The 24,876-nt window shown below is 35.8% G+C and overlaps 1 protein-coding gene across 1 annotated transcript in view; it reads right to left on the reverse strand.

Annotated features, from left to right (window-relative positions):
* LOC111061698 (activating signal cointegrator 1 complex subunit 2-like) overlaps window positions 1-24,876 on the reverse strand; it is a 53,303-nt gene that overhangs the window by 20,429 nt on the left and 7,998 nt on the right. The window contains exons 5-10 of the mRNA XM_039419688.1: window positions 23,306-23,503; window positions 19,180-19,403; window positions 16,050-16,244; window positions 11,137-11,289; window positions 7,112-7,238; window positions 2,753-2,857 (exon numbers count right to left, since the gene is read on the reverse strand). Of these exons, the coding sequence (XP_039275622.1) occupies window positions 2,753-2,857; window positions 7,112-7,238; window positions 11,137-11,289; window positions 16,050-16,244; window positions 19,180-19,403; window positions 23,306-23,503 (1,002 nt within the window). The remainder of the gene's footprint in view (window positions 1-2,752; window positions 2,858-7,111; window positions 7,239-11,136; window positions 11,290-16,049; window positions 16,245-19,179; window positions 19,404-23,305; window positions 23,504-24,876) is intronic.

Here is a 24,876-nt window from a genome sequence, read left to right on the forward strand (position 1 = left end):
ATAGGTATGCGCACACCCATTGTGAAACAATGCATCAAATATAATAAACCGATCCGTCCGATGCGTGCCCTCCGTCCGATGACGATCTATGTGTGTCTACCTCTATAGTCCACTAGACAGCTGATTTATGATGAATAATTCTAAAGTCTGATCTTTATGGTAATATTGGCGTTCAAAGGAGACTCCTTTTCATTTGTATTATCCTTAAAATATTGGATATATAAAAATATTGGAAATGTAGGAAATGTAGTAGCTGTGCTAATGTTGTGTTTCTTTTCTGGCTCAAAATTTTGCAAAATTACTCAAAAATTTCCAATCTGTAGAGATTTGTGTGAAATATTTTTGTTTTTAATCAGTTTTTAAATATCAAAATTCGAAATTTTTAGTTTAGTCATTAGTTTTGAAGTGGAAATTGGACTTTTTGAAGTGAAATCTTAACCTTATTCTTTTTTGAAACTTTTATTTGTAAAAATTCGGGAGAAGACAGTTTTGGGCTATGCCTGTTGTCTTCTCCCAATCATATTATATTTATTATAATTATGATCTGTAATGCCAATGGAATAAATAAATAAAATGCAAAATTTCAAAAAAACCGTATGTATACGTCGACGCGAAATTCAAAAAGGAACATACCTGTCAAATTTCATGAAAATCTATTGCTGCGTTTCGCTGTAAATGCGGAACATAAAAGCATAAATATATACAAACATATTAACATAAAGAGAAATGCAAAACCGTCGTCTTGAATCTTAGACCTCATTTCGCTCGGTCAATTAATCGATTGATTCTAAATTAATGATTTAAACAAATTTATCCAATTTGTGATTCGAAATTTGGGCAACGATAGAAGCCCAACTAAACAGAGCTCTCTCCAGCAGATTCCGTGGCGTAATTGGTGGTAAGCGTGACCATTAATGAGAGGTTGCAGGTTCGAAGCCGATCAAACACTTTTCTTGTAGCTGAGAATTTTCAATTCTGAAGATTATTCACGTAATTTTGAGAAAATAATTAGAAATCATTTTTTTCTGAACATAAGAAGATTGCATTTCACAACAAAAAATTTACCACGCTTCAAAGCACGTGTTACTGCGAAGCTAGTATAATAAAGAGTGTCTGATAAGTCACTACCTATTCTTATACAGCTTCAATTTCTGTATTTATAAACCAATTTTGTTAGAACTACATTTGTTAGATAGAGCACTCCTTGAGGTTGTGTTTAACACCAATTTTCATTTGTTTCAATTTAAAAATGCACCCTCTCTTGACTGTAGGAGAACGAGCCAAAATAGCAGCTCGTTATGAGTTCTGGGGATCTGTGGTGCAAGTACAAAGGTGGTGGATGGCTGAATGAGGGGAGGGATCCATGCAACACTGGATGCAAAACACTGAGATCTTTCTTAAGAAACTTCGTTGCAACAGAGTAACATGAAAGACCACTTTCACGAGATCCTTGACGCAGTGATTTCTTAGGGCTCCTCATGAACATTTCACGAACTCTGTCAACATTCTCTGCTGTCCTTGACGTTGATGGTCTTCCTGATCGTCTTGCATCTGCGACACTCCCTGTTGTTAGTAATTTGGAATGGAAATTTTCAACAATTTTTGCATCCAGTTTTGCATGGATCCCTCGTTCAGCCCTCCACCCGCTTTGTACTCGCACCACAGATCCCCAGAACTCATAACGAGCTGCTATATATCTAAACAAAATAATGGAATTTCAACTTAATGCAATAATGGATGTCTTCCATTGTGCTCAAATATAAACAATTTGTTTACTGAAATTTCATCATCTATATTTTATATATAAAAGCGAAATGGCACTCACTCACTGACTGACTGACTCACTCGCAGAACTAAAAATCTACCGGACCAAAAACGTTCAAATTTGGTAGGTATGTTCAGTTGGCCCTTTAGAGGCGCACTAAGAAATCTTTTGGCGATATTTTAACTCTAAGGGTGGTTTTTAAGGGTTTAAAGTTTCGTCTTGTATATTCTTCTTATTCCAATATCTTAAAATTATAATTGAAATGTCCATAACATAATTATGTTAATATAGAACTATAATCTAGAGAGAGTACCTCTTCGAAACAGTTGTTCTGGTAACTAAATTAAAAATTTTGTCAGGTTGGCATTAAGTTGAGTTGACTTTGTTTGGTTGGCACCAAGTTGAAGATTGAAATGCATTTATCCAGTACCTCCTAAATACCAATTTATCCAATTAGCCAAAATTAGCTTTTTCTTAGCTTTTCTGAGTTTCCTCACCTTTTTCAATAATTGATTGAAATATATTTAAAATTATTCAGTACACAGGTTTAGCTGAGGTGGAAGAATTTTGTTCGCCAAAAATACGCCGATATAGTAACAGGTGTTTTTCGTGATCAAATTGACATGGCGATGCGAGCCCGCTGATCTCATTTTTGGACGATCCAGTCGGGGGTACAGGGGGCGGAGCCCCCTGGCTAGTCGGATGTGGCGAGCGAAGCGAGCCTGACGGCTAGTAACTATTATAAAATGAAATTAAAAAAAAATGAAATGTCATATCTCGAATACGTATTCTCTGAGTGTTAATCTTTGGTGAAAACAGAAATTTTAAACTTAACCTCACTTTGGACTATTTATGTGCCAAAATCAAGGAATTCAAGAAGTTTTGGGCAATTGCCTGTTTCTCTTTCCAAATATTGTGTTTGTGACTGTTCTAATAAATAAATAAATAAATAAATTCAAATTAATATGCTAGCTGACATGAACATACCTGAATGAATCCATCGCCGAGATGAGGCAGCAGATCTTTGACCTGGGTGACTAGAGACACCATCTCAACTTCGTTCGGCCTGCTCAATGTGTCAGTCTTTGAACTCTGAAATAGAATAACATCACCATAGTACCAATCAGGCTGTTTTATTAAAAACACGAATTGAATATCAATTAGGCAGTATTAGTTGAGACGGAAAACACAATTGATACGGACAAAAGAAGAGGAAGGAAGAGACAGATGCTGAAGTGTTGGAAAGAAGGAGAAAATCATTTCTATTTTGCAAAAAAATTATTCATCGAGTTTGAGTTTGTCAGAGAGATCGGAAAAGAGTGTAAAGCAATTACAAAATTTAATAAAGAGCAGCAAGTCCTTTCTTTTTTTAATTTTTTAATTTAAAAAATAAGCTCTTTATTAAATTTTGTAATTGCTTTACACTCTTTTCCGATATCGCTGACAAACTCAAACTCGATGAATAATTTTTTTTTTGCAAAATAGAAATGATTTTCTCCTCTTTTTCCCCACTTCAGTATCCGTCTCTTCCTTCCTCTTTTTTCCGTATTAATTGTCCTGGTCATCCCTTCAATTACCTGCGTACCTACACAGATACAAGAGTATTTCCTGTTAAATTAAAATCATGATCAAATGCCACGAGAACCAATCAGAGGATTTTTTTAAAAATAAGGTTTCTCTGATTTGTTCTCGCAGCATTTAGGCTCAACTCACACTTACGCAACTCAAGTCGAGAAGAGACTGCGACTCTAGTCTCTTCTCGACGCAGCATGTGTTTTCAAATGGTGACACTCAGACCAGTTGACTCTAGTCTCCACGACCTCACGACTGTGAGACTGAGTCCAGCCTCAGACATGAGACATGTTGGTCGAGCCTCTACTTGAGTTGCTTAGCACCATCCATTTCTAATGGAAGTGAGGTCATGTTTTATGAAATTGATGTTTTATCATTTTAGATAAGACAATATATTCATGATAATTATTATAAAATTTGTTACATGCTAAGTAGTGACGAATTATATCTTATATTTTCAATAAAGTAAGGTGAGAAAATGGAGAAGCATGGAACTGAATTAGTGACAATGAGCAAGAAAATCATAAGGTCGAGAGACCGGAGTATCCTCGACTGGAGTCGTACAATTTGAGTCGAGGTAGTGTAAGTTGAGCTAAATGATGATTAAAAGTAAATAGACGACTAGTTAACTGGTTTTTGTGCAGCCGGGTTTAAAATGAATAAACTTGGATCATCAAAAATATGATAAAAATCACAAATACAAAAATAATAATTCTAGAGATATTAAACCACTTTTGATTGAAGAGTTGATAACAAATAAGCTCAATAATTCAAAGTAATAACTTTTTAGATGTACCAATTTTGAATTGAAAACAATTCTTAAATAATAAAAAAATCAAAGATACAAGAGAAATAACTCTTTCAATGTACCAATTTGAAAATGAAATAGTTTAATAATAATTCAAAGATGCATGAGTACTCTATCAATCTGTGATTTAGTGAAGGTGATGTTGTGGTAGAGATAAATTTTAGTTGAGAAGACTTGAAATTGGCACAACCACGTATCAATTAAAAAATTAAGAGTTTATTAGAAATTGTAATCCAGTTTTGATTGCTACAACATCAATTTCTACTGAACTGTGATTAATACAACAGTTGAATTTAGATTTGACTGAGTCATTGTCAATATTGTAGAACCGTTCCATAATTGAATAAAAATACAAATATGTTGTCAAATTCTCCACACCGGTCACATTTTCAAGTTGACTAAAGCTAAAAGGTTAAGGTAAACATTCAACATTAAAATTGGTACATGTTAGCCAACATAATTTAATACATTTAGTAAAGAGAAATAGTAATTGGAAACTTCTAATTTACTGTTGTCTGAATATATTACAAAGAATGCATAAATATGTAAAGGTTAAGGTAACATTGAACATTAAAATTGGTACATGTTAGCCAACATAATTTAATACATTTAGTAAAGAGAAATAGTAATTGGAAACTTCTAATTTACTGTTGTCTGAAGATATTACAAAGAATGTATAAAATATGTATAGATATATAAATTAATTGAATATAATATAATCTATGAAATTAATCTATAAACTTAGTCTGAGTTGGTGACCAGCTGACAAGGGTGACCAGTGGTTTGTTGTCATTTAAAAGGAGATGCTAAACATAACCTATATTATGGGAGTTTGAATAAATTATGAAAATATTACATTGAATAATAAATAAATCTAGGCTCTAAGTTGAAATCAAAAGCTCAAATAAAATGAAATAGAGAGAATTATTTGAGTTACAGTTACATTATTCAATGTAACATTTTCATAATTTATTCAAACTCCCATAATATAGGTTATGTTTAGCACATTGATATAGAGAATAAGATTAAGAAGAGCGAAGTCCGCTATGATGCCACTGCGCTAGTGTAGCTACCAGAAATTTCGGGCAAGAAGTCGGGTATTTGTATTCGCTGTGTAGAAAAAGAGCCTTTTTCAAATGATAATATTTTTTTATTGAAGCAATAAAAAATATTCAAAGTATGGTAGTTTCATGCAGTGCTTATGGATGAACGAATCTGCATGCGCCAGATAAAAATATTTCTTTTCATACATAAGTATTTTTATATTTTCATCGGTCATGTTTCAAGCAGGCTAAGCCTAGTTCCAAATGATCGTTTCAAGGAATATTGTGCTTAGGTTGATTCATTATCATTATTTGCCAAGTAATAAAATATAAGTTTCGGTAATATTAAAATAAATATTTTATTTCCATAGATCCAATATAGGTATCCATATTCCATTCCATTAATTTGTCTTATATTGTAATATTTTGTGAACTATGAAAATATTGTATGCTAAATTTGCATTATAAAAAATATTATTTGCTAAAATTGTCTATAAATTCTTCATTTTGCTATTGTTTATTTTTCCCGTTCTTATAATATGTAGTTATTTATTATCTTGTATTAATATAGGAGTATAGAGTATAGTGTTAGGTACCTATACTTAAGTTGCAAAACGAATGAGAAACAGTTTCACGAAATATTGTGATAATGGTTAATTTATTATTATTTGCCATCTAATAAAATATACAGTAATATTAGCGATCTATAATTTTTGTTTTATTTTTCCCGTTCTTATAATATGTAGTTATTTATTATCTTATATTGAATATAGGAGTATAGAGTATAGTTAGGTACCTATACTTAAGTTGCAAAACGAATGGAAACAGTTTCACGAAATATTGTGATAACAGTTAATTTATTATTTGCCATCTAATAAAATATACGGTAATATTAGCGATCTATAATAAATTAATGTTTTATTTTCCATATCCTAAATACATGGTAATAGGGAAATATTGTAAAAATGAGATTCATTTGCTAAATGGATCAAAATCTGTAGTGAGGTAGGTTCACTAAATTAGATGTTTGGTCGAGTTAAAAATAATGTTCAATGAACAAATCATTGTATCATAATTATGGTAATGGAAATGACGAAAAGTTGAAAAAAAATTATATTGAAATCCATCAAGTATGTCGAAAGATATAACGCAATGAAAGTCGATGTTTTCCCATATAAGTCTGTCTGGGCGCCTGACTTCTTGCCCGATATTCAATGGCAACGAGAAATGAAGGAGGCATCATGCTTCCAAACGCTTGAAGGTATGTCATCTAACTATATATATCAATGGTTTAGCATCTCCTTTTAAATGACAACAAACCACTGGTCACCCTTGTCAGCTGGTCCTTAACTTAGACTAAGTTTATAGATTAATTTCATAGATTATATTATATTCAATTAATTTATATATTAAAAATTAATTATATTAGAAATAGTAATTGAAACTTCTAATTTACTGTTGTCTGCATATATTACAAAGAATGTATCAAATAGGTATAAATTTTATATAATTTTTTATATTTTATAAATTTTATACATTCTTTGTAATATATGCAGACAACAGTAAATTAGAAGTTTCCAATTACTATTTCTCTTTACTAAATGTATTAAATTATGTTGGCTAACATATACCAATTTTAATGTTCAATGTTTACCATAACCTTTTAGCTTTAGTCAACTTGAAAATGTGACCGGTGTGGTCACGAAACCATGGTCGTGTACCAAATAAAACTGTAGAATTTGACAACATATTTGTGTTTTTATTCAGTTGAATTGAGGTTGATGGTAGTATAGTAAGCGAAACCAGTATATTTTTTCAATACCATCAATGTACACTTTCATTACTATACACTGTGCTTACAACAGCTTAATAGGGATTTGATTATAGCCATTTTTACTGAAATAGTGGTAGTGATGCACTGACCTTGGAGGGACCGAGATACGCTTGTTGCGAGGTGCTGGGTCCATTTTGGGCGGGGGGTTTTGGGAGCGGTTTCACATCGTAGCAAGACCACACTGACTCCATTAGAAAGTCGCACTTCACCGAATCTCTGCACTCGATTAAGGAACAAACTTTTCTCAAGCTACTTACTATCACTTTATTCTACAATCAATACAGGTCAAAACACTAACATATTACAGATGGAATTAAATAGAGAATGCATTTATTCAAATGCTAATTAATATATAATTATTATTGAACGAAAATCCTAAATAAATGCTGCAAATCACCCCGAAGACCTCTGCTACTGCAGACATTGACAACAGGCTAACAGCTAGATGGAAATTCGATGAGAACTACTATCCAAAAATTAGTTGCCAGCCCGGGAATCGAACCCGGTACCTCCCAATTGGCAGTCAGGAATGCTTGCCCTTACACCAAACTGACAATCTCTGGATAGCAGCATAAATGCTATTTGAATAAATGCATTCTCTATTTAATTCCATCTGTAACTAGTTGGTCGATATGGCTTCGTATACAATGAGCGCTGCTATCCAGAGATTGTCAGTTTGGTGTAAGGGCAAGCATTCCTGACTGGCAATTGGGAGGTACCGGGTTCGATTCCCGGGCTGGCAACTAATTTTTGGATAGTAGTTCTCATCGAATTTCCATCTAGCTGTTAGCCCTGTTGACAATGTCTGCAGTAGCAGAGGTCTTCGGGGTGATTTGCAGCATTTATTTAGGATTTTTGTTCAATAATAATTACTAACATATTAAATTATTGCCTACAACCAATGAGAAAGATATCAACAATTCTAACTATCTAAAGATCGAAATGAATTGGAAGTTGCATTTATTCAAATGCTAATTAATAAATAATTATTGATAAACGATGTTGAGGCCATTTGAAATTGTATTCATTTGCTCATTGACTGCCAGATGGCAGGAGAGTTCTATAACTTTATAATATCCATTACTCATCAATTTATCACTTAGGCACTGGATAGTTTGCCAGTCAGTGTGAATTTAGCTTTCGTACAGCTATGTACTCGCTCTCGAAGCTTTTAGATTCAGGAAGTTCGTCCTGAATCTGCCTAAATCGTGTCGTTTAATATTTATTCATCACATTGTGTAGAAATACTTAACATGGCACAACAGGCTCATGCCCAGAACTGTCCCATTTCCAATTTATACTATACTGTCCAAATCAAAATGTTGCATTATAGGAAATTCGGCCTATACATTTATTCATGTACATAAATTGCATTTTCATTTTACGTGGAAAGTTACCCACGTTTCATATTAGTGAAAAGTGAATGCCAGAACTCATTTTTTAGTTTTGTTTTTATCAATAGTCAAGTCATAGTGTTATATATCCAGACAGTAAACTTCATCTCAGAACGGGAAAAAAGCAAGGAACCAACTTTAATAGACACACTTCCGGTTGCATAATTTCACCTATCTTTTCCTCTCATCTATATCCTATCCAACTGTCCACCTTTTACCTCAAATATGAGTAGGGAAATAATTCGATTCGCCTCATGTTGGATTTGGGATTTGGTGAGTACATTTTCTGATTTTCTATGTTCTTTGTATGTAGTTTTCCTGAATGGATATATTATTCAATTCAAAGATTTGATTCGTTTATACAGTCCACTTCACAGCATATGAAACTTGTAGTTTGAAATATTTAAATTTAAAGAACCAGTATTTACGTACCAAACGAAAATCCCAATTAAATGCTGTAAATCACCCCGAAGACTTCTGCTACTGCAAATATTGACAACAGGGTAGAACAGCTAGATGGAAATTCGATGAGCGCTACTATACAAAAATTAGCAGAAGTCTTCGGGGTAATTTACAGCATTTAATTGGGATTTTCGTTTATTATTAGCATTTGAACAACTGCAACTTCCAATTTATTTCCATTTGTAGACTGACTGGCCGCTATGGCTTCGTATAAAATGAGCGCTGCTATCCAGAGATTGTCAGTTTGGTGTAAGGGTAAGCATTCCTGACCGGCAATTAGGAGGTACTGGGTTCGATTCCCGGGCTGACAAATAATTTTTGTATAGTAGCGCTCATCGAATTTCCATCTAGCTGTTTACCCTGTTGTCAATATTTGCAGTAGCAGAAGTCTTCGGGGTGATTTACAGCATTTAATTGGGATTTTCGTTTATTAATAATCAATTGTAACTATAATCAGACTTATCTATATCAATAACTATAACTATTTAACATATAATACACATAACACTATAGAATATCTATATCAATATACTATACTCAAACATATAAATAAAATTAGAAATCTATCTTTTAAAATTGTTCACGACATGTTTTGGCTTTAAAGGGTTATTTAGATTTCTAATTTTTATGTATATTTAAGAGTAGCCCTAAAGAAAAAAGACTATACTTAAACAACTCATCCATCAAAATTACTTCAAGAATTGATTACAGCATCGATTGATTAGTAAGCTGATATTCAGTTGTATTATATCATAGTAAAATGACGAAATTCTGAACTCAAAGACTTAATTAATATTTATAAATAATTTGTGAGAACACATTAGGCGTTTTTCAGGCGAGGTGGCAAGGCAGGAAGCTTTCCGATAGGCTGATTATCAGCTGATTCCCGAACGCCAACCCAATCAGCCAATCGGAGAGCATCCTGCCTCGCCGACTCGTCTGAAACCCGCCTAATGTGATCTGTAGAGATAACTGATTTATAAAAATATTTTGGGATTCTAGCTTCACTTGTTACACCATTATCAATCTCTAGTTAACTGTAGAGATTGGTTGCGTTCAAAGCCACTGATCAATTCCATCGTAAATTTTTTGCATTCAGTAAAAAACCTGATCGCAGATGAACCACAGAATGGAAAGTCGGCTAGTATCCTGACGCCAAAATCCGCCATCTTGAAAGAAAGTGTAGCATTGTAATATAGCGGTAGTTTTAATTTCTAACAAGAAGATGCAGTCACGTGTCGTGGTCTTAGTGCACTCAAGTCTTGGTTAGATTGATACCTTCCATTCTGTATGTATTCTGTGGCTGAACGGTTGCTCATGAGTCATGACTGACAGATGTTTTCTCTGCTGCTTATATTTGTAAACAAAACTAGAACCTAACCTATTTCATTGTATAATAAATTGAAATAAAAACCATCAAGTGATTAGAGTTGTTAAAAATGCTTTGGATAATATTTTAAATATTATTGAATTTATGTAATCGTGTATTTCTGTGCTCCCAAATGGAGTCTATTATAATAACAATTGTAAACAACCTCGTATTCAGACATGTCTGTTTACGTTCAGCTACTCTACGTTCTTTTCCATCGGTTAGAAAAGTATGATGAGTTGATCAGTGAACGAACCGGATATGACATATTTTTTTCTTATCAATTAGACCAAAGACTTTGCAGAGGTATAAACTCACAATGCCTATGCCTTCCCAATGCTAGCTCTTACTTGAAATTGAAGGCTGCCATTGAGGCATTTTAGCGTGAGATATTATATAATATATATTTGTAATATTATAGATTACAGAAATCTTCAAGGTGTTTGGTATGTAATAATCTTCCAGGTTGACCCCTTAATAGCCGACTTCAATTCCAAGTACAGTAGCGCTGCATGTGAGTCTATGCATCGATCAACGATCAAACAGTGCCTCGTTCAGAGCCACGTTCACTCACCGGTCTCATCGTTCACTCACCGATCAGTGGCTTTGAACTCAATCATTGATAACGGTGTAACAACCAAAACTAGTAGCTCAATTTTTTAAAATAAAAAATAGTGGTTTTGACAATATCAAGTAATTTTCATCCAGTTCCAGTTATTGAATGCTACGCAATCTAAACCTATCACGCTTGAGACTACGCAGTTCTTAGACTCGTTTATAAATACGGCTCTCAAACTAAAACTGAATATAAAAATAGACTTAAATTTTAAAGAATAATGGAAAGAATGAATAATTCGAGGGATCATTTTCAAGTTTTTGCAAAGGATACAGTTCAGGATAGACCTGCGACAGAATTTCGAGGTCCTGATCAACAGGGTGCGCCTTGTGGTAATCCTGAATGAACAATTTGTCGGCCAGAAACTCAGATAGAGATGAAATGAAGTCTTCAATGTAACCTTTTATGGTGTCCGCATTCTTCAAACTGAAATCAAACGGCAGAAATAGAATATTTCATTTCTTGATTATGAAAAATATATATTTAAAATTGAATAAAAAGACTAAGAAATTGTCAGAAACCAGAGATTTATTGATTGACCGAGCGAAGTGAGGTCTAAGATTCAAGTCGACGGTTTGGCATTTCTCTTAATGTTTAAATGTTTATATGTTGCCCATTTACGGCAAAACGCGGAAATAGATTTTCATGAAATTTGACAGGTATGTTCCTTTTTTAATTGCGCGTCGACGTATATATACGATTTTTGGAAATTTTGCATTTCAAGGATAATATAAAAGGAAAAAGGAGCCTCCTTCAAACGCCAATATTAGAGTAGAAATCAGACTATAGAATTATTCATCATAAGTCAGCTGACAAGTGATTACACAGATGTGTGGAGAAACCAGTCTATTGCTGTATTTCCATAAGTTCTATATAGTTTCAATCAGGTAGTTGTGGATGAGAATACTGCGTAATACCTCACGCAGTATTCTCATCCACAAGTACCTGATGTGACCTGTTTTAAATTAATGTTAACAAACTCAGTTCATGTTTGAATTTGTATTCCATATGATATAATTCATGCAGCGTAATACATTACGGTATTAATATAGAAATAGACTATTTTCATTCATCCATCAAAATAGGCTATGGTGAGTGGCCTAGAATAGAATAGATTCTATTAGATTGAACATAACTTATCATACACATGATGAACATGTGTGTTTGTCAACTTCCGTTCAATCTAATAGAATTTATAAGGATTAAATTATTAACATTTCGTTTATAACTTTGGTGTAAACGCAACTTGAAAAAGCATACCTCTTGATTGAAACTATAGACCTTATACAAATACAGTAATAGACTGGCTTCTCAACACATCTGTGTAATCACTTGACAGCTGATTTATGATGAATAATTTTATAGTCTGATTTTTACTCTAATATTGGCGTATGAAGGAGGCTCCTTTTTCCTTTTATATCATCCTTGAAATGCGAAATTTCAAAAAACCTTGTATATACGTCGACGCGCAATTAAAAAGGAACATACCTGTCAAATTTCATGAAAATCTATTACCGCGTTTCGCCGTAAATGAGCAACATAAAACATTTAAACATTAAGAGAAATCCTAAACTGTCGACTTGAATCTTAGACCTCACTTCGCTCGGTCAACTAGTTTAATATGAATAATTACCACAATATCAACTTCTCAACTACACAAAAAGAAAAATATATTTTAAAAAATGTTCACCAAAATCCAACGTTATTCTGTCGACAACAGAGAAAAATAATCACTTATATGTCAGACACAGAATCAAAAAACTGAATTGAATAAAAAACAGAAGTACTTAAAAATTCTGGAACAGTTAATATCCCATCAGATATACCGGTATCAGCTATCCTCTGCAGAAGGCAGTGGCAAGGCAGAGACTCAGCAACGCTGTTGCTATCTTCCTCCACTATTATTATAGCGTGGATCTCACTACATAATTTACACTGTGAAATATTTTATATTTTTTGTGAATTATTTTATATGAAATATTTTATTTTATTATTTTATAATTTATTTGTTAATTTAAAGTGAATCTCACTAAAACCTCCAGTATTCAAGTTATTCAGTTGAGCGAATCACGTGATTCGATCTTGAACTATTTTACTGTGACACTTTAGTCTACACTCCATTTTCAAACCCAGTGTTGATAATAGATTTAAGGGCCGGTATCCGATCTCGGGATTTAGGTAAGTTCTAGACTTTAAACAGCTGGAGTCAAAAAATAGGCTTTCCAAAACGGGGCACAGTCGCAGTAAATCTTTATCCTCTCATTCTATAATTGGAAACGTTTTTCCTTGACGAAATAAAACATTCCTAAATAATTCAAAATAGCTGAAACATTACACTATTTTCTCTTTTTTACTCTCCTTGCCCTATTACCATAGGTAAGGAAAGTATTGCTTTCCGAAAAAATTAAGGTATCCCAATTTCTAAATTTCTATGTTTCAAGGTCCCCTGAGTCCAAAAAAGTGGTTTTTGGGTATTGGTCTGTATGTGTGTATGTGTGTGTGTGTGTGTGTGTGTGTGTGTTGTGTGTGTGTGTGTGTGTGTGTGTGTGTGTGTGTGTGTGTGTCTGTGTGTGTGTGTGTGTGTATGAGTGTATGTGCGTCTGTGTACACGACATATCATCTCCCAGTTAACGGAATGACTTGAAATTTGGAACGTAAGGTCCTTACACTATAAGGATCCGACACGAACAATTTCGATCAAATGCAATCCAAGATGGCGGTTAAAATGGCGAAAATTTTGTCTAAAACAGGGTTTTTCGCGATTTTCTCGAAAACGGCTCCAACGATATTGAACAAATTTATACCTAAAATAGTCATTGATTAGCTCTATCAACTGCCACAAGTCCCATATCTGTAAAAATGTCAGGAGCTCCGCCACATCAATGCAAAGTGTGATTTTAGATTCCCAATTATCAGGCTTCATATACAATTTAAACAAAAAATTTCAAGTGGAAAAGATTGAGCATGAAAATCTCTGCAATTAATGTCCAGTAACATTTCCAACTAGAATTGAAAAAAAGCTTGAAATCAGAGAAAATGTGATTATTAAATTGCAAACTGTTGGCAACTGTTGGTTCTATTAAATCATTCACTACGAAGAGATAGATAGCAGACCTTGTGTGTTCCCAGCGTTATTGACCTATCACCAGCTGTCTCATATCTTTGAATAGTAGACTTGAGATGCGCGATCGGGTGATCAATTTTCATAACGGCAAGGAAAGTTGTGTGAGTGCGCCACACCAGGTTTTTTTATTTTGTGTTCAATTTTCTAGTTTTTCGAAATTTGATTTAAACGTGACTTTGACAATGACTACAACTACGTCCCGTTTCGGAAAGCCAATTTTATGACTCCAGCTGTTTAAAGTCTTCTTCTTTTTCGATGGCGCTACAGCCCAAATCGAGCCCTGGCCTCCTCAATACTGCGCCTCCATCCATCTATCTTGCCTTCCTTCTCCAATTCCTGATGCGAAGAAGTTCTGCAGCATCCTTTGAGATGCCATCCACCCATCTCAGTCTTGGCTTTCCCACCGGTCTTCTGCCTCCCGGTTGCCCCATATATATTTTTCTGGGGGACCGAGTGTCTGGCATCCGCTCTACATGCCCTGCCAATCTTAAGCGGCTCAGTCTGACATATACAGGCAGGGGTGGCTCTTTATAGAGTGCAGCTAATTCATTGTTGTTTCTTATTCGTCAGACACCCTCATCACACACAGGTCCATATATTCTAAGCAGCTTTTCCCTTTCCCAGCTGTCTAGATTCGCTGCAGCCTTGGATGATAATATCCACATTTCACTTCCATACGTGACCACTGTGCGTATAAAGCTGCGTACACATATACGCGCATCCAACCCGCACCGAGCACGCTCCGCCCTCGTACCGCCTTCGTTCCTCCATCGAACTACAGTCGCTCCGCCCACGTACCCATCATGAACGTTACGGAAGATGTTGAATCTTCACGCGTTCCCCGGTCGAACCACTGTTGCTCCCCGGTCGATCATCAATCGCTCTGCTGGAGTGACGTTCGGTTGCGGAGCAGAGCGAAAGTCTGTACGCACCTTTATAGTTTTATATATTCTGATCTTTATGTTCCTATGGACGCTTCTTGACTTGAATATCTGCATCATAGAGAAGAATGTTTTGTTTAAAGTCTAGAACAATGGTCGCCAAACTGATGAGCCTGTGAGCTAGAATAGCATTTATACAACTTCTAGTGAGCTACCAAGGAATATTAGAAAGAAGAAAGTACGGTAGCCAAAATGAAATTTTCACACTTATTGCCTATAAAGATACATTTCTAGTGTTGAAATCTACTTATATCATAGCAAAAAGTTGAAATGTACATTTCAATGAGAGCAGTGGAACTCTTTTTGGTCATCAAGTATTTTCTTGATGGTGGAGTGTAGGCCTAAGTTGTAGCCGCCATTCTGATGCAGTTGTCCAAATGTTCGTTCATCAGTCAGTCTGTTCCTATATAGATTTTTTATAAATTTCATACTTGAAAGATACTTCACACAAGTAAGTAGAGCTGAACATAGCTTTCAACATCAATGGAACTTGAATAATATTTGGATATTTTTCTTTGGGGATTTGAGGCCAAATATTTCCAGTTGTAGAGAGTGATCTGAGAGACAGATCATTTTGAAAATCCACAAATTCCATTTCAACTGAAGCCTGATCTGCACCAAAATGTTTTACTACACAAACTGAAAAATTTTCTGCATAGATATCTACAAAAGACAGCTGATGAATTGTACCATATTTGATATGCTTTTAAAATCTTGAAATCGTTGATCAAACTGTTGTTCAAGTCTGAAAGAATTGTAACGTATTCTTGGTTATTACTGCGGTGCTGTAGAGGATTTTTCTCGTCATTGATTTTCTTCAGACTGGGAAAGTGTTTATAATCAAACTGGACGACATTCTTTTGCACGAGCTACCAAAAACTACCCTACCAGCTACCGGTAGCTCGCGATCGACTGTTAGGCGACCACTGGTCTAGAACTTTAGTCTGAAGCTAAATCCCGAGCTCGTAAACCGGCCCTTAAATTCCGAAAACGCTCCACACGTGAGTTCTAGTTTTTCAATTACTTTTGTTCAAAAACTTGTCTTCCGTGTTTCAAAAATAGATCAAAAACAAATTAACAACTGGCAGATCGTCATGGAAAGTGAAATAGATGATAATTACCTGATATTTGACATCTCGATCATAGAGTTGACAGGAGAGAAAAGGCAGTATCTGAACACTTTGATGAGCTGCACCCTGATTACATCCAGTTTGTATTTCAGGTCAAAGTAGACGTCCACTGTGTCGTCCTTCTTTGACAGCTGAGTCACGTGTTCGTTCAGACTCGGAATTGTGTGCTCGTAGAATGATACAATCCTGCCAAACAAAATTAACTTGATTTATTCGAATAATAAATAATAAATTGGTATTTTAAAATTACAGAGATGTTCGTTTACCGATGACGAACTTGAATGATTCAGAAAATGAAATTATTAATACAGGGTAGTATGGAAAACTTTATGTGTCATCATCATTAAAAAATGATGGTTGTAGATGAATAACTTGGTCTAAAATAAGGCTAGATTCACATTTCACACAATTTCCATTCCAAACATTTTCTATACAGAGTGTCTGATAAGTCACTCCCTATTTTTATACAGCTATAATTTCTTTATTTATGAACCAATTTTGTTAGAACTACATTTGTTAGATAGAGCACTCCTTGAGGTTGTGTTTATCACCAATTTCATCAAAATCATCACATAGTTTTTTCAAGTCTTTGTTATGATCTAGGTATAACTCACATAACTTTATGGGGACTTCAATTTGTTTCTCTTGACAGTGGAAGAACGAGCTGAAACAGCAGCTCTTTATGAGTTCTGGGGGTCTGCGGTACGAGTACAAAGGTGGTGGAGGGCTAAACGAGGGATCCTTGCAACACTGGATGCAAAAACATTGAGATCTTTCATAAGAATCGTTGCAACAGAGTAAGACCACTGAAAGACCACTTTCACGAGATCCTTGATGCAGTGATTTCTTAGAGCTCCTCATGAACATTTCACGAACTCTGTCAACATTCTCTGCTGTCCTTGACGTTGATGGTCTTCCTGATCGTCTTCTATCAGCGATACTCCCTGTTGTTAGTAATTCAGAGTGGCAATTTTTAACAGTTTTTGCATCCAGTATTGCATGGATCCTTCGTTCAGTCCTCCACCACCTTTGTACTCGCACCACAGATCCTCAGACCTCATAACGAGCTGCTATTTCGGATCGTACTTCCACAGTCAAGAAAGGGGGCATTTGTAAACTGAAACAAATGAAAATTGGTGTTGAACACAACCTCAAGAAGTGCTCTATCTAACAAATGTAGTTCAAACAAAATTGGTTCATAAATAAAGAAATTATGGCTGTATAAAAATAGGGAGTGACTTATCAGACACCTTGTATAAGAATTCAGAGTGGAAAAACATTAGAGCTCCATTAGGCTGGCCACTAACATGCATGTTTTGTTATCAGCCAGAGGCTTTTAACATAAGATAAATAAACCACTGGGAAATTACAAATTCTAATTATAGAAAAAAAATTGACATCAAATAGAGCAGCGAAGAAATATTTCATTTATTTCATGTATTGTATAAAATAGGTAATATAATCATAATACAATTATGACATTGGAGGAAAAACTAGGCTAAGCCTGTACTATTTCTCTCCAAAAATTTTGATAAAATGTTAATGTTGTACAAAAGATAAGGTTATATAGTCACACACTGCTTCGTCACTTGATTTTCGGTCCAGAAATGATGATTTAAAATTTTGAATTTTGAAGATTGATTTTATACTCTAAATGAATCACAATAAATTAAAAACAATATAAAAAAATCGGAGATACAAAAACATAATCTCAAAAAATGTGTTCGATGCCTTTTGCTGTGAGGACACAACATTGTATGACTACATGTGTGTACACACATGTTCATTACACTTGTCCTGTTGTTAGTGCACACTCTTGGTATAGCAAAAAAAATCCTGTACTGTTCATTTGAAAATGACCGTTCACGGTAAAGTAATGTCATAGAGAAACGATAGCTATTGTTTCTCTATGGTAATGTTCAGACCAAAATCTACAGCTCTGCAGAGTGTGTGGATGGATGGATTTAGGCCCGCCGCAAAGTAGACTCACGCTAATCCACGAAAAGCAGCCCACGCCGTGGGATGTTTTGTAAACCATTGCTACAGAATGATTCATGATCAATCAGCTGACAAGTGGATTATTCATTGCATGTATTACACAGATGTCTGGAAAAGCCTAGCAATGGTTTACAAAACATCCCACGGCGTGGGTTGCTTTTCGTGGATTGGCGTGGGCCTACTTTGCGGCGGGCCTAAGAAAGATCTGTCGCCGGCCTTATCAATACGGGTGTTCACACCGACATCTGTTCATCTGCCAGCCAACGTTCCAAGAAAACTCTGCTCGCATGCAGATGAGCATCCGAGCGGATGTTTTCGATAAACATCTCTCATCATTTTTTGGTAGAGAGTTAGTGGGGAGGATATTTTTAATATTCTTTCCGAAGAATGGACATTGATATGTCCAAAGCTCCGCCAATTTATGTACATGCATAACAATATGATTATTATCTATAGTTATTATATTACAAATTGCTTTTTCATATCATATACAGTTCAATAATTATTTTCTTAGTCTATATTATGTAAATTCATCTATAATTTTGCTGTATTGTAAGCTATTGTATATAAGTGTATAAGCCAGTATATATTGTAATCTACATAAATAAAGTACTCAATCAATCAATCAATCAAAAACCTAAATCACGTAAAAATGGAGATAGTAGAATTCTAATTTCAGATTCGGATTTAGCGCCTTGAAATAAATAATTCGGCTCGCGTTTGCTAAAAAAAATGAAAAATAAATGTAGTAATTTGAAATTTTGGAATCAGAGTGCAACTGAGAACAGAGCGAAAATAGCTTTGCCGGCCCGCAGATGTTTTTGTGTGAAAACAAACTCTGCTGACGTTCAGATATTGCTCTTTTGCTCTACAGGGTAAAATAGCTTGGTCTGAACATACCTCAAGTCTTCTAGATATTATGCATGGCATCTATAGCTATTCTTGACGGAATAGGCAATAGACAATTAGTGATCGTACTTGGTTTCGAAGCGTAGACTGTGCAGAATAGAGCAGGCCGGCTGGTAGATATGCTTGGTCTGAACATACCTCAAGTCTTCCATATTATGTATGGCATCTATAGGTATTCTTGAAGGATTAGGCAATAGACAATTAGTGATCGTACTTGGTTTCGAAGCGTAGACTGTGCAGAATAGAGCAGGCCGGCTGGTAGATATACATGAACGTGGCCAGGTTAAGCACGGTGTCCAGGACGAACAGAATCAAGTCCGTCAAGTCCGCCACACTGAGATCGGGCTTAGCATTCAAGTCCCTCTCGAACAGTCGCGTCGGATGGTGATGTTCGGCCACTTTTCTCGTCTTCAACTTATCCTGAACTAGACTCAATCTCTGCAATTTCAATCAAAATATCATAACATCAGTATAGATCTCTAAACAAAATATCATAACATCAGTATAGATCTCGAAACAATCAATATTTGTAATTTTAACAGAAAAAACGCAACATCAGTACAGTTATGGGACAATCTCTGCAGGGTGTTAACATGTGTGAACACACACGTTCGTCATACATGTTGTATCATCAGCGAAAGGCTTTCAACAAACTTCTTCGAACGAGTGACATTCACTTCATCAAGATTTCAGTTGATTAAGACCCAGCCCGGCTATAGTGAGGTCCACGTTATAATGGCAGTGTGTGATTTGCAATGGTGCTGCTATCCTTGTCTATCGTTCAACAAAGCAGATGGCGCTATCTCTTTCATGCATTGCGATGTTGCCACATCATTTATCAACAATGTAGAAATTCAACTAATTGACAAAATATTTAATCTCAATCATGACAATTTATTATTACATCTTTTAAAAATATATTTTCTTGAAAAATGAAATATTGTTAACTATTTTCAACAATAATGAACAGTTAAATTCATCAGATATACCAGTATAAGCTGTTTGGGTGGCAAGGCTGAGATCTGGCAACCCTTTTCTCCTATCTTCCTACACTGCCATTATAACGTGGACCTCACTATAGGCATCTTCTGAAGGACTACGTCCAATTTCTGTTGCATTCACAAAGTCAGTATCATATATTTACGTGATACAGTATCATTCAGGATACATGATACAGTATCATACAGAATACATGATACAGTATCATAAAGGATACATGATACAGTATCATACAGGATACATGATACAGTATCATACAAGATACAAGATACAGTGTAATTCACGATAGAGGATACAGTATCATACAAGGTGCGTCAGAGAAACCAACTTATTTGAAAAAAAATCCCGTGCGTTGAATTGGTCGTGTAGAGTGGCAGGAGGGGGCGCATCTGGAGGGGGAAGTTCTCAAATTTATCCTCCCCCCAAGTAAATAGCCATTATGCTCCGGTCTAGAGAACAGCAGGCCTTCGCCGTTGAGAGCTTCTTTTCTAATGGTCGATCACCTTCCGCGCTCGATTTGAAATTCCTCCCCACAGACTCGTTCCGGCCATAATTCGATTCTGTCGTGGGTTAACTCATTTCAGGAGTGTGGAAGTGTCGCTAAACCCAGAAATGGACTTCACTGAGCCATCAGAACTCCAGAAAATATCGAAAAAGAGAGGCAGTCAGTTGTGCGTTCTTCCCGGCGTTCGGCTCGCAAACACGCAGCTGCTATGGCAATTTCTGATTCCACTGTTCGACGAATTTTGCATGAAGAACTTCAACTTCATGCTTATAAATTGGTTGTTGTTCAATAATTGACTGAACGCGATTTTGTTGCCCGTCAAAATGCATGTGATATGCTGTTGACAACCTGCCTGAAGACGCAGTCATTTGACAAGGCTCATTTTCACATGCGTTTACTCAATGCGATTTTTTATGGGATTATTTGAAATCCCTGGTTTATGTCGATCGACCACGGACCATAGCACACCTCAAGAGCAACATTCGCGACGCCGATGTCACCATACCGATTGATATACAGCAACGAAATTTCAAAAATCGACTTTATCAGTGCATGTGGAATGGGGGTCGCCATTGGTCTGATATAATTTTCAAGACTGCATGGAAAAATTAAGAAATTGTATTCTCATATAAAAAGAAGATTGGAACAATATCTAAAGTACTTTTGTTTTTATTGACCTTTCAAATAAGTAAGTTTCTCTGACGCACCTTGTATATTTAGTTTCTAAAATCATCAGTTTTTGTTGCTTTCACAAAGTCCAGTGGATACAATATCGTGCATTTAATTCTAAAATCATTAAACCCCCAACCATTCCCTGGCCTAAACTTTAGCTCACGTCTCACTAATCCTTCACTAGTGTCAAATCAAATCAAATTTATTGCCAAATTCATATAAATAATTCACAAAACATGGAAAACAAAATTCAGTTTCATACATTACAAATTTACTAACAAAAATACAAAAGCTTTTATTGAAACTAAATAATAATAAAATATATAATATTGGCGTTGCCAGCAAAACAAAGTTTGTGCGCTAGCAACGAGCATTCAGTAAGCACTCCAATTTGAGAAAACTAGAAAAAAGTAACTGTAGAAACAAAAAATTTAGACTACAACATTTTCGGTCTTGATCCAGTTCTCAATTTTTGTTTCAAGTGCTTTAGAGGGTTTTATTTTTATAAAATGTTCTGGAATAATATTTATTAGTTTATTTACTATGTAGTTGAATTGTCTTCTGCATATAGTTAAGTCAGTTCGAGGGACAATATATCTATTTGCGGATCTGAAAATATAATTAGTTTGATGCAGTGTAAAGATATCTGTATGATTGCTGATATATTTAATTAGATTTCTAATATATAGCTGTCTGACTCCATAACTCCAAATTGTGCAAATAATTGTCTCATAACTCCACAGTGTGCAACCGTGTAGCTGACTGTGTAGGCCTATCAGCCTTTTTTTTCACCACCTACATCACAAGGCATGATACCGTCAAATTTGACGAACTGAATGGCTCAACTTCCCATTTATTTCACTATCTCAAGGACTGGTCAAAAACATAGGAACTTGACGAACTGAAGTACTCTAGACAGTGAAAGCTGATGTTGATATCGCCATAAGCCAGTTAGTTACACAAACATAGATTTTTGTTCGTTCGATTTTTTGCCGTCCTTATAAATTCTATTATATTAAACAGATGATGTATGTCAAGTTCCGTTTAATCTGGTAAAATTCATAAGAACGGCAAAAATAAAACGTCCGAAAATCGATGTGTGTGTAACTGGCTTTAGACAGTACATCATTTAACTATTCAACTAAGATCATAAACCATTTAACTAAGAGCCTGTTCACATGACAGCGATTTAGGCTCGGTTGTCGCGCGGTTGACCAACCGAGCGGTTGCCAGGTATAGGGAAAAACATGGTGCCGTACACATGCAACGCTCGGTTTGAGCAGTCGCCGGCGAATCGCGGCGGTTGAAGTTTCCAGTCCAACCGCTCGGTTGTCGCTCGGTTGCCGGGCGGTTCGATATACTAAAGCAGACATGAGAGCGTACACATGTCTTCAGTCAACCGAGCGGTTTCGAGCAGAGCAGTTCACATAGTGCACATTCTATTACAATTTCAGTTCAATTAAAATATATTCTATTACTATTTTCAGTTCAGTTAGTAAGTTCTGTTTAGGTTAGTTTGTAGAGGATAATATTTCATAGTAGGGTAAACTAGCCCACGTTGGGACACCAAAATTCAAACAGCTATAACATGGACGAAAATAACAAAATTCTTCATTTTTTAATTTTAAATTGATTGCTTAAAATTTCATGGCAACTGAATTGATTGTCAATTGATTCTTTTATTGCTAAAACAATTTTTTGGGAGTGTCCCAACCTGGTACATAATGAGTTATTTTTAGTAAATTGAATAGCTTTCTCAAAAATTGATATTTTCGGAAATTTTTGTTTTATTCAATCAACAATACCATGACGAATTTATCTTCCAAATCTCATGAATTTATCTCTTACCGTATTTGAAATGTTCTGTTGCAAATATTTAATCTTTAGGCGCTCATATCTCAAAAAGTAATGATCGGAAAAATATTTTTCTGAGAAAACCTTTCCATTTTGATACCTTGATGATATACAAATCGAAAGACTTAGAAAAATATCACCAGTAGAAGTTTAATTTCAGCCTTTGCACAGACTTAACCGAGGGCAAACCGCTCATGAATCGCTGTCATGTGTACGAGGCTGGCAAATCGAGCGATTTGCCAACCGCGCGTGAATCGCTGGCTTGTGAACAGGCTCTAAAACTGACAGATCTGAGTGAATGTATACCGACCTCGCCGATGAAGCAGACAGCATTCTTGAGGTCATCCTTGTAGAGGGGCTGGATGTCGAAGACAGTGTGCACCATACTGGTGAGTTGCTTGGTGTTGGCATCGCCATAGAGCAGACACAGGTCCAACAGCATCGGCAGTGTGATTATGTACTCGTTGTACCACAGATGGGCCAGTGTATCTCGTTTCATCCATTCCGTCTGAAGCATCCGTTCAAAATGATTAAGAACACTTATCATTTCAGACCGGGTGTAACAGAGGAATTTCAAGTTTATCGTACTAAAATTTCTTTGATCAGAAGACAGCTAATTTACACAAGCAGTAAACTGATCAATGCAATACCTTTTGACTTGGATTTCAAAATTAGTAAAAAGAGCGTCAATGAGTGGATTGAGAGGTAATATTTCTTCACCTTAAATATAGCAATTTAATTTAGATTATTTTATTTTCATTCTATAGTCTTTTCTCTGCACAATATTTTTTTGATTTTTTATGATTCTGCTGTTATTAAGTTTTGTAATTATTAGTTAAATTTAACTTTAAATTTCTGCATTATTTCGAAATATTATGTTTTTCTTTTACTGTTTATCAGCTTTCACCAGCGGGCAAAGATTTTCTTTTTGCTAGGGATGCCTAGATTTTATATTAATTTTATTCAAGTATATGTATGAGTAATTATGCTTATTTATTTATATTTTTGATGATATGTCAAATAAGTAACCGGACTGACCTCAAGAAATTTTTTATTGGCAAAATATGTACAATTTTTCTTTAGAAATCTTCAAAGTAGTCCCCATTGAAGTCGATAACACGCTGATACCGGATTTTCCAATCCCTGAACTCTCCCTGGAAGTCGGCAACCTCTAGGCTGTCTAGAGCCCTCGCCGTAGCACGTTGAACGTTTTCCAGAGTCCCGAACCGCGTCCCCTTAAGTTGTCTCCTGATCATAGAGAACAAAAATAAGTTCGGTGGTGCCATATCCGGGCTGTATGGAGGATGTGGCAACGTTACCCTCGACTGTTTGGCCATCTGCTCGGTGACGAGCAGGCAGTTGTGCGATGGAGCATTGTCGTGATGGAGGATCCACGAATCGGCAATCCCCGGACAGACTCGATGAGCCCGAACGGTTGATCGACGGAGAAATTTTCCGTAGTACTGGCCGTTTAAAGTTTGGCCGGTGAACAGCCAGTACTACTTTGTGAACTCTGGGTACTTTCTTTGTGAACGGCCAGTACTAAAGAGAGATGCTCCGTCGACTAACCGCCCGGTTTCATCGAGTCCATCCGGGGATTGCCGATTCGTCGATCCTCCATCACGACAATGCTCCATCGCACAACTGCCTGCTCGTCACCGAGCAGATGGCCAAACAGTCGAGGGTAACGTTGCCACATCCTCCTTACAGCCCGGATATGGCACCACCGTACTTCTTTTAGTTCCCCAAGATCAAGAGGCAACTTGAGGGGACGCGGTTCGGGACTCTGGAAAACGTTCAACGTGCTACGACGAGGGCTCTAGACAGCATAGAGGTTGCCGACTTCCAGGGAGCGTTCAGGGATTGGAAAATCCGGTATCA

This window comes from Nilaparvata lugens, chromosome 1 (assembly GCF_014356525.2).
Source record: "Nilaparvata lugens isolate BPH chromosome 1, ASM1435652v1, whole genome shotgun sequence".
Taxonomy (NCBI): Eukaryota; Metazoa; Arthropoda; class Insecta; order Hemiptera; family Delphacidae; genus Nilaparvata; species Nilaparvata lugens.